This window comes from Schistocerca nitens, chromosome 3 (genome assembly GCF_023898315.1).
Source record: "Schistocerca nitens isolate TAMUIC-IGC-003100 chromosome 3, iqSchNite1.1, whole genome shotgun sequence".
NCBI classification, from domain to species: Eukaryota; Metazoa; Arthropoda; class Insecta; order Orthoptera; family Acrididae; genus Schistocerca; species Schistocerca nitens.
The window spans coordinates 866876182-866896418 of NC_064616.1; the positions used below are offsets into that span (position 1 = coordinate 866876182).

At 38.5% G+C, this 20237-nt stretch overlaps 1 protein-coding gene across 2 annotated transcripts in view; it reads left to right on the forward strand.

Moving 5' to 3' along the window:
* The window catches only part of LOC126248904 (exportin-4-like), a 239542-nt gene that overhangs the window by 157814 nt on the left and 61491 nt on the right, over positions 1 to 20237 (forward strand). For both annotated transcript variants that reach the window (XM_049950379.1, XM_049950380.1), the window contains one exon: positions 16554 to 16723. In XM_049950379.1, the coding sequence (XP_049806336.1) occupies positions 16554 to 16723 (170 nt within the window). The remainder of the gene's footprint in view (positions 1 to 16553; positions 16724 to 20237) is intronic.

A 20237-nucleotide genomic window follows, 5' to 3' on the forward strand; every position in this document is an offset into this window, starting at 1 on the left:
ACGTTCATTTCATAGAGAGAGATAGTACCAGATGCCATAATTTACAAATTTAAATTCCTTAGATTATTAACCAAAAAGTCCTGGTGGACAGTAAATTCTCTCTATCTCTCTCTCTCTCTCTCTCTCTCTCTCTCTCTCTCTCTCTCTATCAACTTAGAATTGTCACCTCTGACGAATGGCAGTTTTGCAATTCAAATTTTGACTGGGAAAATATACCTATACCGCAAATTTACATAAAAAACACCAGTATGTTACTTTTTTAAAACTACAGGCATGCTGTCAATGATTCCACTGGGGACAGAACTCGTTAATAAAAACTAAAAAGAATAAGACTGTCTCTAATAAAACATCTGTAAACAAAATGTTTTCTAATGTGCGGTATGGCAGAACAAGAGCTGTTTTTTTGGAAAACAACAGCCACTGAAAGATTTCAAAAAATGTTGGTATCCTGTCTGGTGAAAAGGGGAATCATTTCCTAAATGGAAGTTTTTTTTTCAAAACAAATTATTCTTTATGATTAATGTATTCATACAGTTAGTGTATGAGAGTAATGTGGATTGTTTATGTATACAATGTATGCAGTAGGCTTTGTGTATTTGTTTAATATGTGATATTCCAATAATTTTGAGAAATTATATAACAGGAGTAGGATTCATCGTGGATTGGAAGGTACAGCAAAAAGTGAGTTACTGTGAAAAGTTCAACAATAGAATTGTTCTTATCAGAACTGAATCCATATCAACACAACTGTAGCTCAGATACACGTACAGAGATCATAAACAGAGGATGGTGACATAGAGTACATAAGGGAGTTGAACTCAAAATTCAGTATTAAAGGGAGATGACAATCTAATAATTATGGATGTTTGGAACACTGCATTAGATGGAGGAATAGAAGGCAGGGTTATGGAAGAATACGGTCTTTGTAATATGAATAAGAGAAAAGAAGATTTCATGAGTTCTGCTTGAAATTTCAGCCCCTAATAGCAAAATATTCTGTTCAAAAATCAAAGATAATATTGTATACTTGGAAAAGGCCAGGAAATATGTGAAAGTTACCAGCTGAATTGCACCAAGGTGAGGGAGAGATTCTGAAATCGAATATTGTATTTTAAGGCGTGTTCAGGAGCGGAGTCAGATCATAATTAGTAGTGACAAAGACTTTTCAAATAATTTGAGAAACTGACAAGCAAATGATTATTGAAGTTAGTCTATAAGACTGGAGACATGCCATTGGACTTTAGGAAGAGTATCGTGTACCCAGTCCCAAAGACATTGTGGGCAGGTAAATGTGAGAACTATCGCAAAATTGGCTTGACATCTTCTGTCCATGTTTCAGATCAGAATAATATTAAAAAAATGGAAAAATTGAGAATGTGCCTGATGGTGATCAGTTTGACTTTAGGGAAGGTGAAGGCACCAGGGAGGCTCTTACTGACAGAAGCAAGACTTAGAAATCAAGACAGGTTCATAGTATTTTTTGGCTTAGAAAAAGTGTTTGACAGTTTGAAATGGTGCAAATTATTTGAAATTGCAAGAGAAATAGATAAACAATATAGGGAAATATACACTGATCAGCCACAACAATATGACTACCTACCTAAAAGCTGGTATGTCCACCTTTGACACAGATAAGTATACATGGCATGGAAGCAACGAGGCCTTGGTAGGTCACTGGAGGGAGTTGGCACACACAAGTCACCTAATCACCGTAAATTCTGGTGAGGTCTCGATGAGCTCTGATGCCACATTCTATCACATCCCAGATGTGTTTGATAAGGTTCAGATCTGGTGAATTGGAGGGCCAGCACATCAATTGGAACTTGCCACTGTGTTCCTCTAACCACACAATCACATGCCTGGAATTGACATGACACATTATCTTGTTGAAAACTACCACTGCTATTGGGAAATATGATCATCATGAATGAGTGTACATTGTCTGCAACCAAAGTATGAAACTCCTTGGTGATCATTGTGCCTTGCACGAGCTCAACTGGACCCATGCCCATTTTAATGTTCCCCAGGGCATAATGGAGTCGCTGCTATCTTGTCTCTGTTCTGCAGGACAGGTGTCAAAGAGCTGTCCCCTTGGTAGATGACAGATTTGCGCCCTCCCATTGGCATGATGATGAAGGTATTGGGATTCATCAGACGATGCAATTCTCTACCAGTGTCCAGTGCTGATACTCGAGCCAATTTCAATCGTAGTTGCTGATGTCATGGTGTTAAAAATGGAACATGCATGGCTTGTTAGGTGCAGAGGCCCATCATTAGGATTGTTTGGTGCTCTGTGTGTCCAGACTCACTTGTACTCTGTCCAGCATTTAAGTCTGATATTAGTTCCACCACAGTCTGCTGCCTGTCCTGTTTTACCAGTATGTCCACTCTACAACGTCCGACATCTGTAATGAGGGGTGGCCACCCAACTCCACAACATCTGGACATGGTTTCACCTTGTGTTGAAACCACTCCACACAGCACTCCTCCAACACCCAACAAGTCGTGCAGTTTCTGAAATGCTCATGCCTAGCTTCTGGGCCATCACTGTCTGCCCTTACTGAAACTTGGATAGATTGCGCTCCTTCCCCATTCTACATATGGACAGCACGCTCACTGATACTACATGCACCATATGTGTGTGTCTGACTAGCAGTCATTCCATGCAGGTGACAGGTTTATATTGATAGTAGGCCAGTGGTCAGAATGTCCTGGCTGATCGGTGTAGGTAATATTGTGTTAGAGCATAAGTTTGTAGTGTTTTTCCATAAATTTAATAAACAACAGATACACAGAATAGAGACTTTAGTCATCAATAATATATTCTCCTTCAATATTTACAACAGTATGCCATTGCTGGGATAACTTTTCAATTCCATGACTAGAAATCGCGTGATGAAGTTCCTTGCAGACTGTTCAATAGAGAGCAGAAAAGGTGAAAATCTGAGGTCGCATGATCAAATGAATTAGGTGGGTGTGGAATGACTTCCAACCCAACTCCTGTGTAGTGTTTTTTGTCAGTTAGCAGAATGCTGCCGGATGTTGTCGTCAAGTAGCATCACTTAATGCAGTCTTCATGGCCATTGTTCTAGGATTGCATGGTTAGCATACTGAGTGAGAACGCTTTCAGGAGGAGAATAGTTCAAACCCATGTCCGGCCATTCAGATTTAGGTTTTGCATGATTTCCCTAAATTGCTACAGGCAAATGCTGAGATGATTCCTTTGAAAGGGTACATCCGAATTCCTTCTCCACCTCTAATAACCTCGATGTTAATGGGACGTTAAACCCAATCTTCCATTCTTCCTGCCTTCCTTCTTGGATTGCACCTTCAAGATGTCTCAATTGTTGACAGTAAATGTTAACAGTAAATGTTAACAGTAATGGTTAAACCTTGGTGAAGTAATTCACAGTACACCATATGGCCTCTGTTCCACCAGATGCATAACATTATCTTTTGTGGATGTGATTTGGTCTTCGTACGGTGCTTAATGCAGTCTTCATGGCTGGATCGTGTCTGAAAGACATTCCAGTTGGTGGCAATAAATGTCATCAATAATGTTTACACCTCACTGATGCAATTCACAATACACCAAGCCGTCTCTGTTACACCTGATGCATAGCATTATCTTTTGTGGATGTGAGGAGGTCTTTGCATGGGGATTTGCTGCTTTGTTTGGGCTCAACGATTCCTTTCTTTTCCTTACGTTAGCATAAAGACACCCTTTTTCATCACCAGTAATGGACAAGATATGTATGGTGGGTGTTGTTCATGAGTCAATTGATGATGATGAAGCAGAGCTGCACATATGACCATCCACTGATTTTTGTTATTTTGGCTTAGAGCATGCGGTACCCGTACACCAAATTTTTTAACCTTCCCCACTGCATGCAAATATTGCACGGTGATGGAATGATCACAGTTCATCACATCTGCCAGTTTTTGAGTACAATGACATGGATTAATGCATTTAAACTGTCATCACCAAACTCTGAAGGTCTTCCTGAATGTGGAGAGTCACTAATGTCAAAATGATCCTCCTTAAAATAAGAAAACCAATTTCTTGCCATTCTCCAGCCATTGACATTATCCATGTACATGATACATGGCACAAATGTTTCTGGCTGCCTCCGCTGCTTCACCCATCTATTGAACTCAAACAGAAGAGACATCGGAAATGTTATGATTTCTCCAGTTGGCACTCCATTTTATGGCATCCAGTCCATTTTATGCCATCCACTGCCCCCACTTACTATTTCCGAATGACAAAATGACAGTATGTAGACACAAATAGTAATGGTGAACCACAAATAAAAAATGTTAATCAATAAATAAACCCACAGCAACCGGAATACTGACATTCAAAACAAAAACGCTATGAACTTATGCACTAACCTAATGTATAACATGTGCAAGAACCACGTATGCATAATAAAAATGGAAGACCAAAGAAAGTTGCTTGGATGAAAAGGGGCATAAGGCAAGGATGCGGTCTGCCGCCTCTTCTGTTCAACTTGTAATTAAAACCACAGTGAAGAGGGGGGGGGGGGGGGGGGAAGAAAATTTCAAGGGATTACAATTCAGAGTGAAATGATATCAAAGATTCACTGGTGACATTGCCATCCTCTATGAAAGTGAGAAAAAAATTACAGGACCTTTTGAATGGAATGGACAGTCTACTGAGTAGAAACTACTGATTAAGAGTAACTCAAAGAAAGATGGAAATACTGAGGAACAACAGAAATGATCTTAATTAGAAGCTTCACGTCAAATTTGGGTACTCTGTTGTAAACAAAATGAAAGAATTTTTCTACATTGGAAGTGAAAACTTGCACAATGGATGAAACAAGGAGGACACAAGAAACAAACTAGCACAGGCATAAAAGTCTACTAGTATCAAGCATAGGCCTTTATTTGAAAAATGAGTTTGTGAGAATGTACGTCTGAAGCACAGCATTGTGTGGGAAAGAAGAGAATTCAGGATTCCAGTATCCCAAATTATTCCCCACTCTTTGGCTACAAAACCCTGTTTTTTAACATAATCTCCATTAGATACGGTGGCCTTACACCAACTTACTGGAAGGGCCTGTATGGCCGCATGGTATCACTGTGCTTGTTGATGTCGGAGCGAATGTCTTGCTACATCAATAACCGCCCCATATCCACATACTGCTTCCTGCAGAGTGTGCATCCTTCATTAGACCAAACAGCAATTCCACACAGATGGTCCGTTGTTGCTCTTTATGGTCTTCTGTTAAGTGGCAATGAACCCAGTGCGCACACACTTTCGAGTACCTCAACTAGTGGATGAGTGTGTCAGCACTATAAACAGAGACATGTGATTGTGATCTATTGATCATGTTGAATGAGTGTGTCTGCACATTCAAACATTGTAGGAGTCACAGTTGTGTGCTGCTGGCTGGCTTGCGGGAGACCGAACAGGATTGTGCGACCTTGTTTTGATCATAGATGCCTCGCTGAATGACTCACTGTGCTTTTGTTCAGTGCCAGGTCTCTGTAGACATTCTGCAAGCACCTACGAATATCTGTGATGCTCGGGTTTTCTGCCAAAAGCAATTCAATGACAACTCTGCTTGGAACACACTCTGATGCAGATGCCATTTTGAAGACCATGTGTAGTGCTGCCACCTATCGGAGCTACATGAAACTATAGGGGCTAAAGCTGGAATATTCCATGATGTCCAACAACAAATTCCGCATTTTTCAATCAAAATTGATCAAGAAAAAATATGACGCATTACTTATTGAATGCCTCTCATAACATAAAAACTAATTATTTTGGACAGTTCTTTAGGATTATGATTTGTCTTGTTCTTTTTTTGTTTTTGTTTTTTTGGAAGTCTGTTCTGCATGTTTGTATGTTTGCCATACAGTAAAATACATTGCTGTGTCATAACAAAATGACAGTATGTAGACACAAATAGCAATGGTGAACTACAAATAAAAAATATTAATCAATAACAATCTGGGAAGGTAAGATACTCAGCTGCGTTTTCTTTTTTTCGTCTGGGAGTAAACCGGGAAGAACCCAGGAATTTTTTTAGAATTATGGGAAGTTTTCATTGTTTTAGTTTTCAGTTAGATTTTTGTAATTTTGACTGGGAAGAACAAATATTCTAGCAAAGGATATTACTGTATCCTGGTACTGCAGCAATAAAACATGAACGAGAAGGGGGGGGGGGGGGGGGGGAATGAAAATAAAACCTAACTTGCAAAGGAAATGCGCCAATACAACAACAAAACACAGTGCTCATACAAGCATCTGCCAACAGCAAATTATTTCAAAGGTTTTAAGAAGACTATGCAGTGCTTCAGAGCAACAAATTGCCTCTGATGAGTGTGACAACACATCTGTTTACATTAGATTTGTTTGAGCAGTTGCAAGCGGGCTCATGCACACGTGCAGTTGAGTCATGTATGAGCAGTACGTTATCCCACTTCTGGCTACAGAAGTGTAGCTGTTAGCTGTATAAGCAGTAGCAGCAAGCAGCCAGATGCTACCCATAAAAAAATTTTTGCCCCTCCCAAGCTGCCAGATTCACGCACGCGCAACAGGCCTGGATCTACTGGGGAGGGGCAACCAGGATATCTGCCACGGGTGGCAGTTTCAGGAGGGTGGGGGGGAATTCATATTCTTGAGGAAAAAAACCATGTTTCACAAAGTGCCTAGCATCCAGCACACATTGGTCTATTGATTATTCATATAATTTTGAAATACATCCCTGTTGTTTTTTGAACATATTCTAAGCTGATTTCTGAATGAATCATAAGTTGATTATTGAATGCGGCCATAGTGTATGTGGTATCTCTGCCAAGAGAATCACTGTTGCATCTAGAAATAACATTTCGTGCAGACAAAAGGGGACGGAGCTGTAAGAGCTGAGCAGAATAAAGTCGAGCGGGTGAATGTCAGTCGCTGTTTGTTTATGTGGTTGACTGGGTTTGTGAATGATCAGTGTTGTTATAATTACTAGTGAAAGCCATAGATTCAGACTACCAGAGTGGAAATAAACAACTAACAGGAATAACAGGTAAGAAATGTTACGTGTTATCTTCTCACGTATCCACGAAAATGAAGTTTTGGCATAAAGTTTTCGGCCAGACTGCTATACTAATAAGGGCCAGTTGCACAGTCCTCGGTTACCATGCACGTAAGTTCTATTCTGGGAGTAGCACAGGAAACACATTGTACAAACATGTAATAACACCTAACCGGAGAATAAGTTTTGACACTGGTAGGAATAGCTACAGAATTAGTGATGACAAGATTGTTTGTTAGAACGAGGAAGGAGAAGAAACGGGGACATCACACAAATTATGGAAGAATATGATGATTCCAAATATATATAAAAATTTCTTACTTCTACTTTTCATCTCATGCTAGAGAAGCTGGAGTGTATGAATGAAGTATGAAACTATTTCCTAACATAAGGCTTTTTGCATGTAGTAGGCCTCACAGGCATTTAATATTGGTACTTTGTGAATTATATTCTGTCATGTCATAAAAATGACCATTTGTTCCAAAACAGTCTCATTTATTTGGTGTGTATTACAATTGCTGCAATGTTAGACAGGCCTACTTCGTTTTATATAGCACACAGTGACAAAATACATGTAATCAGCTCATGAAACCGCACCAGTCTTGGGTACTATTTGTATTAACAGCGTTTCCTGTATTGGATAACGACATTTTGTTTTTTCATGTAGCAAAACGTTTGACGAACTTTGATGGGGTAATAGAATCTTTTGCAGGAAGGAAAGCATGCCATGTAAAGCCATAGCAAGATTAGAGAGAAAAAAATGCTAGGACTTAAGGATTGAAGAACTGTGTACTGTCTTGCTTGTCTCTTTGTCTTCACTGGTTTTGTGTCCTGTATGTAATTTTATGTCTCACAAAGCAGTAAGTTGTAAGCTAATAGGCAATAAAGAGTGCAAATTTTCTGAAGAGCTGTTGTTCTCCTGGTTACAAATAATCCCATCCAGCATTACTTGTGAATTTTTTTCAGAGGAGCTGACGGGGAGCATGAGAGGCACCACAGGACATTTTAATTTCCACTGTCCTGAGTATAGTTTGATGGCATCCATTACAATTTATACATGTTTGAATTCGACAGAGAGAAATACATTGATGTGCGAAGTGCGAAGAGGCGTGGCATGGCAATTAGGCACACTTAAGACCAAATAACATGTCTTACATTTCCGCAAAGACATATGTTTTATGTATCAGTCTCTTCAGAAAAATGTGCACTACAAAATGAACATTTTTTGAAAAGTCGATTTAATTTTTGGTGTCTACTTCAAACACTGGATGGAGGGAGGAGGGGGGGGGGGGTGCCACTATCTAATATCGTCCCGGTTTTGAAATATCATAGATCCAGGACTGATACACAGAGCAGTCGTGAGTTTTAGTGTGGAGATGGGTAGTCTCCGTGTTGTGAATTGTGTTTACATTTATTGATTTTGCTGTTTCCTCTTCGTTTATTGCTCTCACGTCAAATGAAAACAAAACTAATTTCTGTGGCTGGGAGATATCAAGTGAATTAAAATACATTCACATAATTATGAAAGGCTAAAATAATTTATTACTTTCAAATTTTATTTTATTTTCACCTTTCTGACAGTCAAGCATTAATCGCATTGCAGAACAATAAAGTTATTTTTGTCGGTTTGCTAAAGTAATTTGACTGTTATTAATCTCTTCCACTGAGGCAGTCCATTTATTTGAGACAAAATTTTTAATTCCACAGTACTGGCTACTTTCAACTGTTCGCTGCATTTCAAGTGCATGTTTTCATCTTCAAGCGTATATGGCATTATGCCATAATAAAGAACCCAACATGAGATAATTCAGTACTGGTACTCCAAGAAAATTTACATCTGAATCTGGATGTATGAGTGTGCACTTTAAGCCAAATTACACGTTTTAGTATGGTTTGCGAAATTCCAATGCTCTTGGAGTATCCTTTGATGTCTTGCCTCTTTTATGACATAATCTTTCACATGTATGAACATATGGGCTTCTTGCGTCACAGTAGCTGCGCAAGTGCAGTGACGCCTGTTATCTCGTGCCCTCGGGCAACTGCTGAAATGAACCTATTTCTAACAGGTCGCGGGAAAAATATTGCGAGTGGTGGTTTGAAAAGCGATACTTTCAAAGTAAATTTCCGTTTACACAAGATGAACTATGTGCAAGTACGCATGATGAATTTCGTAAATCGCAGAGTGCTCGACTCTCATTTAAAAATCAACTCTTTGAGGATGCCCATCAGAAGAATTTTGAGCCCAGATGATCAGACATTTATGTCGTTACTAAAAATTTTACTGGCACATTTGTGTGCTGTATCTTAGAGTGTAACACACACAAAAAAGATCAACATTATATTTGAAAACTTACAGTCTCTTGCAGCTTATTAATCTTCAAGACTAATATTAAATGTGAAATCTTTACTTTTCTTGTAGCAACACTATGTATATTAATTTAAACCATTAACTTTTCCTATTTGTGTAGTCGCGCTACTTAAGAGTGATGTTGCTATAGGCTGACTACATCATGTGTCCTATGCTCTTGAATATCCGCCATCAGCGGCTGGCGAGTTCACATTACGTGAGCTATGACAGGCTTACAAAAGCGCATCACAATCTCGCGTATAAAATCATAATGTTTCAATGGAGTGATAAGTTTTACAGTTCCGAGGAAACGTATACTGTCACTTAACCCGGAAAAAGTGTATTCTCACCTGGGAGAAAGTGTATTTTTAACTGGAAAATCCTGGAAAAATCTGAGAATTTTTTGTTTCCTGTTATCCTGTTATCATTTGTGACTGATTTCTTTCTGTGTATAAGGCAGCCACTACTGTACTTTTGGTGAAGTTGTCTATGACTGGAATGTGACAGTTTTATTATTAACAGTTGCTTGTATGATTATTGTTGTGGAATGTTCGTGTACAAGCAATTAGTTTGCTTGTCTTGGAATTCTTTCCATTTTCCGTCTCGTGCCTACAATCATCTTTGTGCCATTTGTGACTGAACCCTTTAGTTTTTACTTACTTTTTGATGTTGCTTTTTCAGCCTGGCTGGCTGCATTATAAGTAAAAGGAATCCTAAAAATTTGCTGACTTGATGGAGTCTCTTTCTTTTGTTGTGCTATTAATGATTTATAGTGGTGATTGTGTTTTACACAATGTCGGTGCTGTGTTACAACTGCCTGTTACATTTGTCAATATAAACAGCCCTATACAGTGTACATCTACCATATGGAGAACATGTTTGGCATGCTTTATTGACCATAATACAAGGGCAACTCATTGAAGAATAAACCCCTCTGACTCTCAAGCCATGTCAGTTGATTATTATTTGTAAATAAGTCCATTAGGACTACCAACAGTACTTAGAAGAGAGAACTTGACTTCATATGTGCCCTTATTTCCTTTCTCTCCTCATACTGTGCTGTTCTAGTCTTCTTCTTCTTTTGTTTTTCCTTTTGGTCCTCTTGCCATTTGTGAATTTTTGACCTGGAGATTTTGCAGTTTTGGATGTCTTCTGGTTTAATTCTTGCCAGTTTCAGATCAGTTTTGATCTTGCCAATCCATTCTATCATGTCCATGTTGGCTCAACTCCTGCTGTCAAAAAATTCGACAATTTGTTTTGTAAGCCTGTCTGGATTCATTGTTTTAATGTGTCCATAGAATCCTAACCTTCATTTTCTAATGTCGCTGTGGGTATTTGCGTATTGTTTGATTTCCTGTTTGCCTCTGAATAATCGGCATTGTTAGTCTGCAAGTTTTAGGCCTAGAATTTTTCCTGCAATGTTGTGTTCCTTTTTCTTGATGTTTTCAATGTCTGTTTTCCTATTGAAAATTAGTGTTTCTTATCCATGGAGGCATTCTGGTTTGATTACTGTATTGTAATGTCTTAGCTTTTTGGGTTTGACAATAAATTTCTTGTTGTAGATGCTTTGGATAAGTCAGTGTACAGATTCTGTCTTCTGACTTTTATGTAATTTTGTTTGTGTTGATTACATTTTCCTGAATGGTTTCACCAAGGTATTTAAATTGTAGAACCTGATTAATTTTGCCATATTTGGTCTCCATGAATCTTGGTGCTTGTTTGTTACTGCTCATGTTTTCTATGATTTCAAAAGATATCTGAAGGCTTATGTTTTCTGCACTTTCTTTCAAGAGTGCATTTTGATTTTGGGCTGATGAAATGTTGCAGGGTTAAAATTGCTAAATCTTATCTGTAAATGTAAGGCAATCTACCATTCTTGCATTACTTTCTCAAGGACACAGTTGAAAAGTAATGGAGACAATCAATCTCCTTGTCTTACTCCCATTTTGATTATGAAGGAATCTGAGATGCCTCCCATAAATTTAATCTTGGACTTTGTGTCTGTAAGCGTCCGTTGTATGGTTGCAAGTAGATTCAGATGTAGACTCATTGTTTTAATATTTGGAAGAATGATCCACAGTCAGCTGAGTCATAGGCTTTTTGAAATCAACAAATGTGCAGACTAAATGTTTGTTACAAATTCTCTGATTTCTTAGAATTACAGTCTGGTTTAAGTTTTTCACCCGATAAGAATGGCCTGGTCTGAATCCTGCCTGATACTCTAATTTTGGGTTCAGGTTGTTTCCATTCTATATCGAGAAGACACTGGGATAGAATTTTGTATGCAACTGATATTAATGGGATTGCCCTGTAGTTATTTACATCAGTTCTGTCCCCCTTGTTGTGTAATGGGTAAATTAATGCTTTTTTCCAGTCTTCTGGAATTTGGTGTTTGCCAGATGTCTTCTATGATTTTGGTGATTTCTTGTATGGTGTTCGCTCCTGGTAATTTGAGGATTTCTGCTATGATTCCATCTTTCCCTACTGCTTTATTGTTTTTATGTCTTTTGATCTGCTTGTCAATTTCTTCACCATCTGGCCATAATGATTTTGGATTAGTGTCTTTAGGTTCTTGCAGTTGGGGATCTTTGTGTTGGTTCTGGGCAGTTAAGTAATTGTTTGAAATATCTGGAAAGTTCCTTAGAGGGAATTGCCCATTTTATTTCTTTAAGCAGAGATGCCAAGTTTTGAAGTTCTCATAAAAATTTTGTTTGTTTGTTCCTTTCAAAGTCTCTCTCAATTTCAGCTAGTTGCTCCCTTTCATATTTCCTTTAGGTCTTTTTGATTAATTTGGCTGTCTCTTTTTTCACTGTCAGGAATGTTTTGTTGTTGCCCTCTGTAATTGCTGTATGTATCCTGTCATATTGCATTGTGTGGTCACATTCCTCATTCCCCCAAGGGTGCTTTTTCTGTTTCTGGAGAGGAATTACTGTTTGAGCTTTTTTGATCAGTTTGCTTTTGAGTTATTGCCAATTGTTTGAGTGCTTTTTAACATGTTTTTATTAGGTCACTTTCTTGTCAGTCTATCTGTCTGGTACAAATTTTGTGGTTTTTTTAAACTAACTTCTTGATGAGCTAGAGACTTGAAATTTCAAGCATGGCTCAGAAGTGGATGACAATGCAATATACACTTTATTTTCTGCCTGCACCACCCACCTTCCATAGAAGTGGGGGTGAAAAGGATTAGTAATGCCTGACATCTTGGCCCCGCTCGCAGGACCATCGTGTTGTGCACATAATATCAGAATGCACTCCAGGAGACATGCATGAAGCTCGATGATGGATGGCACGACAACATCTGAAGCACTAGTATCTCTTCTGCAATGCTGGCCTAACAACACTGCAGGGCCAGTCACACCTTGCCAGCCAGTTTGTGCTCACGGGTGCACTATAAAGCTAGCCGTGCCATGGCTCTGCCTTCAGTTCTGCATTTGCAGTGCTCTCATGCCATTCTCATTAGAAAGGATTAGTTTGGTCTAAGATTTTGTTAAGGTTTGGGTTTTCGCTCTTGGATTGCTCATTTGATCTTAGAACTTTGTTATTCTGCCATGCTGTCGCACTATCCATTTTCCTCTTGTTGTTACACTCTTGCTCACACTCAGCTAACTGCTGTTGGTGATCCTTGACTAATCACTAAATAAGATTGCTACAGAGTCACTTTGTAATGAACAGATGAGAAAGGTTGGTGATCGTCATGTCATTTGTTTTGACAGTTTCTTTTTGAAGTGTGTTGACATGATTTAAGGTTGACTATCATACAGAGTTCATCAAATCTTCATCCTTTTCAGTTGGTCTGTTTATGTGCTGGGAATTCTCCATTTGTTTTCCTGTGTTTTCTTTCTTTGCCTAGCTGTGCATTGAAGTTGCCTAGTAGGATTTTGACACGTTTTTGTGGAATTTTATACTATTTCTTCTAGTTTTTTCCATGATTTGTCTACCTTTTTGCAGTTGGCTTTATTTTCAACATTGATTGGCATGTGTACATTGATTAGTGTGTATGTTTCTAGATTCTCATGGAGGTAAGTATGTTTTTCATGACTGCAAAAGCGACTCCTAAAAGTGGTGTGTGTTTTTTGTATTTGTTTGTCTGTTTTACTTTTGAAAAATCTGTATTTCCCATAATCCATTTCAGTCTTGTTTCTTGAAGTGCCTGTATTTCTATTTTTTGTTTGTTGAGGGTTTGCTCTAATTCATACCACTTTCTGTTCGTAAGATAGTATTTATATTTAGTTTGCCAAAGGTATTTTGGTGTTGGACAAAGCTGGCCAGAAATCTCTGGCTCACTCTGTTTGCTTGACAGATCAGATGCCCCATGATCCGATAATCTGGTTGTACTGTTCTTTACAGGAGTGAATTGGTTATCATTTGCATGATGTCTCTTTTGCTGACTCTGCTGTATTAATGATTAATGGTCTTCAGTACCCCCTAAACTGCCATTGAACATCCCACTCTGTAGACTAGTTTCCTTCCCCTCTCCTGTCACAAATTAATTGTTCCATTGAATCATATGATTTCCTGGAAATGGTCACATATAAGGACAGATGATCTCTCTCTCTCTCTCTCTCTCTCTCTCTCTCTCTCCTTCCTTGTACTTTCTACTATCACATCACAAAGAGCAGAAGACAGCAAGCAGAGCTATTTGCTTTGTCATTTGAATCACTTTCTGCTGAGCTACTCCACCAAATTCATAACATTTTGTCAGCTGTCACCTCCATTGTTTTCTTCGGGAATTAAGATTACTGATTGCAGGAATAGCAAGGTCCCCTTACATACCCGAAGCAGCAGAGGTAGACTGGATTTACAGATGCACAGGAATGTGGTTCAAGCAGCATGGGGCAGATCCGACCCATCATGAGGCAACTTGACAGTGCAGAGCACAGAGTAGACCATCTATGAAAATATGGTTCTTACCTCCCTGTCTCTGACCAGCACCACTTTTTGTTTTTATTAAGTGTCCAAGCCCCTCCTCCAAAGCCTACTAAGTGTGCACCTTGTATCTCTATTGAAAGTATTGTGCTATAGTCAAATCTCAACTGCTACTTTTATAATTGGACCCCTATAAGTTTTTGCATGAGCTTAGATTTTTGCCATTTCTATCAGGAAGGTCACAAAATACTGTTAGATAAGATAGAGTATCTGTGTCCATACAATTTACAGGAATCAAACATTATTGTTCTCCCTTCTTTGCCTGACATGTAAATGTTTACATATATGAAGTATACTGTAGTATGTAGTTTGTAAATATTTTAAAAGTAAAGTTATTGAACAGTGGAAGCATTGAGTCATCAACACACACAGGCATAAAAGAATGAATCTATGCTGGCTTTCGGATTAATCTTTTTCTAAGCTAGAGCACAAACACATACACACATGCCCATGCTCCTCCCCACTTTGTTTCACATGCATGCAACCTCCCCCCCCCCCCCAACCTATCCCCCCCCCCCCCCCACACACACACACACTCTTTATGCAGTGGTTAGCAGGGATTGAGGCCTGAAGGAATGTGGAATGAAGAATGTGTTACATGGATAACTCCTATCAGTGTAGTTCACAAAAGCTGGTGCTGGGGGGTAGGATCCAGATGGCATGTGTTGTGAACAGTCATTAAAAGTGAGCACGTTGCGCTCAACAGCATGTCCTGCCACTGGGTGGTCAACTCTGTTCCTGGCCACAGTTTGGCCGTGACAGTTAATTCTGGTAGATAGCAGGATGCTGGGCTTGCTGTGCAGAAATTGCAGTGGAGCTAGTGTATGAGATGGGTCCTTTCACAGGACAGGACAGGATAAGCTCGTGTTGAGACCAGAGTAGGCTGTGCTAGGTGGGTGAATTGCGCAGGTCTTGCACTTGGAGCTTCCACAGGAATATGACCCTTGTGGCAAGAATTTGGTAGTGGGAGTGGCATAGGGGTGGACCAGGATGTTGTGTAGGTTGGATCAGTGGTAAAATACCACTTTCCGTCACCCTCTCAACCTACGCCAAAATGCAGTCCCAGCATTGTATAAGCTGGCTTAATGTTGTGTGTGTGTGTGTGTGTGGGGGGGGGGGGGGGTCCTTTCATGTGCTTTAACTGGAAAAAGGATTCATTTGAAAGCTAGTGGGGATTCACCCTCTTATGATTCCTTTATGTGTGGACTTACAGTATTTGGTATTTTGCGAGTTGTTGCCTTTACTCCTAAAACATTTACATTCTGCTGGAACTTTCTGTACCACTGTACCATAGTATGCAGTGTATTAGTTTTGAACATCATTACTGAAATTAGATAATGATCTGCTTGTCACATACACAATAATGTGTGGTCTCGTATCACCAGCAGTATAGCCAAATGAATATACAGTTCTTGGGCCTGCTACCCGTGATCGCATTGTGTATATCCCACAATGTTTCTTTTAGGCAACTGCTTGAGATCTTCAGGTAGTATGGAGCCCATGTCTGAATGTTGCTTTACCACCGGACAGATGATGTTAGTTTTACAGACAGCCCATTAAAGGTAACCAAAGTGATGTCGATTACTGATGTCGGGGCTCCCTGTAGCTGGGAGCCCTACCAGAATTGGTTGCTGTGTGATTTCTCTGCTATGTTGTGACAGGGCCACCATCAGATATTCTCCTTCTGCTCTTTGTGATGTGATAGTAGAAAGTACAAGGAGGTAGAGAGAGAGAGAGAGAGAGAGAGAGAGAGAGAGAGAGAGAGAGAGAATCATCTGTCTTTATATGTGACCATTTCCAGGAAATCATATGATTCAATGGAACAATTAATTTTTTTTCATTTGTAGCATATTGTTATGTAGCAGTTGAAATATGAATTGGTTTCATGAAAAATAGAAGTATCTGGCTTTAAAATTGATTATATGTTTTTAGAGTTGTAAAACCACTCCAAAAGAATAATGGGAAACCCGAAATGAGACAAATGCTTGCATGTAAAGCATGTTTAGAAAGATTTTTTCAGGCTACATAAACTCAAGGATCTCGCTAACAAATTGAGCTGAATTTTAAAAATAAATATTTTTCATGCATAACATGTCACTTCTCCATCCCCTAACATATTGCTCCCAATTTAAGGAAAGCTTTCCTGGAGATGGTCTCGTAGTCATATCCCATTCTGTTTACAGCATGGGTTAAACAAATATGTTTTATTACTCTTACAGATTAGTCCGAGCTTCATTGCTGCTTTTGGAAGAGATGGTGATGGAAGTGTATGGTGCACAAATTTCTTGTTGACCAAGGTGGAAGGGAATCTTCAGTGCTTCAATTTTGATGCTGATGTTGTCAAATCGACATCAGACATGCTAATTTGTCTGCTTGAGACCAAAGAAAAGTGAGTATTTTTTCTTTAATTATTTTTTTACTTGTTTGTTTATCTTTGTGTGCATGTAATTTCTTTGAGTAGCATTTCTTCAAGAATTATAAGACACAGAGAAAAGTACTGGAAGAGAGGAAACAAATAACGTTTTTAAGTTGGCAATGAAGGGGTTTGTTAGGAATGAGTATGATGATATTGATATTGTTATAGAATAGAGGAAGCAAAAATTAATCATAATATCATTGTGTAAGTTAGCTAAAATAGTTATAATATAAGGAGAAAGTTGAGATCGCAAGCTAAATTAAATTGTGTTTTGCTGTGTTTTCTCTTGTTTGCTTCATCATAATAGCTTCCTCCTGTTATTGATAGAGTTATTCATCCAGTGATCATCTCTCAGTGATATAGAATTTGTCGTCATAACACCTTGAATATAAATAACTCAGAATATATATACCCATAGAACATGTAAGTATGCTTCTATGGGGATAATGCATGTGATCTTGATGAAGGATTCGCCTGAAATGATTTAGGAAAACCACAGAAAACTTAAATCAGAATGGACAGACAGAGCAAACCTCATCCTCCCAATCTTGAGGTTAGTGTCTGAACAACTGCGTTGCCCAGTTTTTTTTTAATCCCTATTGTATAATGTTCTTCGATTTACGCACAGTTTGCTCCCTATAACGTATAATATAAAACAGTTTTGAACTCCATCACCGCACACACTAAGGACACCCGCTGATGACTCCTTTATCACGAACATGCTACTATGCCCCTTGCACTAACTCCAGTCCATTCACGACACTGACTCCAGGCTTGAAAACGTGCAACTGTGCCCCATGCAGAAATTCATGTCCTCCCATCAGCTTTTCAGGCAGACTGAAGGGAGAACATGAAGATATGCTTGGGGCATAGTTGCATGTTCACAACATTGTAAGTTATCTGGAGCAAATCGTGTGTAAATCAAAGAACATTGTACAATAAGCACCAACTGAATGGGGAAGTGCTGTTGTTAAGGATGATGACCTTGTATTTGGGAGGATGGAGTTTGCTCTGCCCAGCTTTCCTGCTTTAGCTTTTCCATAGTTTCCCTGAATCATTTCAGGAAATTGCTGGGATGGTTCCTTCCTTCCTCCCTCCAGGCCATGGCTGACCACTGTCCTATCCCCCTAGAAGTGACAAATCCCATATTGTTGTGACGTCATCCGTGGATGGATAAATAAATATGGAAGGTATTATGATGAAGCAAATGAGAGAAAACACGACAATGTTTAATTTATCTAATTTAGTTTTTTGGACTCAACTTTCTCCTTCAGCAGATGGACTTAAGACATGGGATGCTCAAAAATCTGTTTTAGAAAAAAGCGAAAAAGTTTTCTCTAATCTCCTAGATTGAGGAATCTTGTAATGCAGAGTATGTGAACTGAAATACTCAGTCACTTAGTTAGTCAGTTAATTCCATAGATAACTGACATAGGTTCTTTCAGAATAATTAAGAACAAGTCAGTTAACAGACTTGTTTATGAGATTTGTGTATATATATTGCTACAGGCTATGCTCAGTGCTATGCAAAATACGTTAATTTGTTGATTGGTGTATTTTGGGAAGTAGCAGTTATACAAAAAACAAACATTGATAAACTTTGCTGTTTGCAAAGATTTGGCTCATCCCGTCAATATGAAAACAAAAAATTTGGAACAATATGCTCTATTCAATGACACCATATTTGTGTGTTAAGTTAGTCATAACTGTTACTCTGTTGTACATATACGAATATTGTAGTTTCTTTAGTTGAAGGTGAGTCCAATTGCAAATATGAACTTAAACATTATTTAAAAATTTTAGTGATGGTTTCTGTTGTTGTTTGCTGTTAGGCTGTTGATAAAATATCCATATATTAATATTTTTTTCCGAAAAATATTGATATATATTTTCACAATTTTCAGCACATATTTGAAGTTGTTTTTGAAATTGTAGTTGAGCATAGTTTTACTTTCACTGTTGAAGAAGTCTTGCTACTTTTTGAGTTTTCATCATGTTCAACCTTTCTCTTTGACTGTGTGAAGCAAGTGTATGTGGCACGAAAGAGGAAGTCCGATTGCACTGGGAACTAATGCAACTAATGTGCTGTTTCTTCTGATCAGCATTATTCAATAACGGTTGCTCAAAATCACGAACAGAAACCTAAATGACAAGATTGGTCTTTGTGGTGGACAGAGATGTGCGAAGGAAAATGTTGATGTAATTGGTGCTCGGTGCTACCAACAGAAACTGCAATGTTTAGCTTCCCGATACAATTTTGGCACTATAACTGCTAGGTCGCTGGTGTTGGCAGAAATGAAAAAAAAAAAAAACAGGGAAGTCAACATGAAGTGTTCTGGACAAGTCCGATATGTGACTAAACCAAACAACGGACCCATCGGACACCTTTTGTTACACTATGTACATTCAGTTACCATTGTTAGCAAAGTGTTTGTCACCAAGCATGAATGTGCATTGTTTTTCTTTCAGTTCTTGCAGTAAGGGGGATAGGCAGGCTGCTAGTTTGTTGATGTACAGAATATCTCGTAATAAATCAATACTCAAATATACAGCTGTAAAACTGGCTGTGTATTTACAATGTGAAGTAAATATTTTTATCGGCTGGTATGTCAATATTTTTGCCATCGATATATTGATACTTTTTTGCGATACATTGAAAGCTGACGATGATATTTTTTAAAATATCAATTTATCGGATTTCTAATATTTTTTAAAATATCAGCAGTCCTAGTTGCTGTGTTGGTAACAGGTATAACACTCTTGTCTTTTGCAAAGAGAGAAAGGGAGAATGTATGTGTGTGTGTGTGTGTGTGTGTGTGTGTGTGTGTGTGTTTGTTTTCATACCGTTCATGGCTTGAACTTACCTCCCTTAATTGCAATTTTCTGTTACAAGATACTACAAGTGAGGTAGTACATGATACAGAGTATTTTTATTATTGTAATTATTATAGGATAATATAAAGTGTTCATTCTGTAGACCAACAGTGAAGAGCTCTCACAGGATGTGGAACATATCAGAAAAACAAAAATATATAATTGCAAAAGACTTGAAATATTAATGTTCCTTTAACAGACCCTAAGTGAAATGAAATGTTGTGATGGGTATCGAATAAGATAAAATTTTTAAACATATTTCTAGTTACAAATTAATTCAAAACTTCACAAACATAAAAATCTCTGCATAGTATAGTACATAAGAAAATCTCTAAGCTGTTATAGCCAAACATCATCAAAAGAATACAGTTTACAATAGTTATTTACAATGCTCACATTATGATGTAACTTATTTGGACAGTGAGATGAAGTTATCGCAACTGTCCAAAATCGATCCATACTTGCCGCCTGCACTGCTGCGAGCTACGAGGTGCCGCAAGCTATGAGGTGCCGCCACAAGACTGGTGTAGGAAAGAAGTCACACCCTTGAGGTGATAGCCGCATCATCTGGCAGGATCCGATGGCTGCTCTGCCTGATATAAATGGCTGCTCT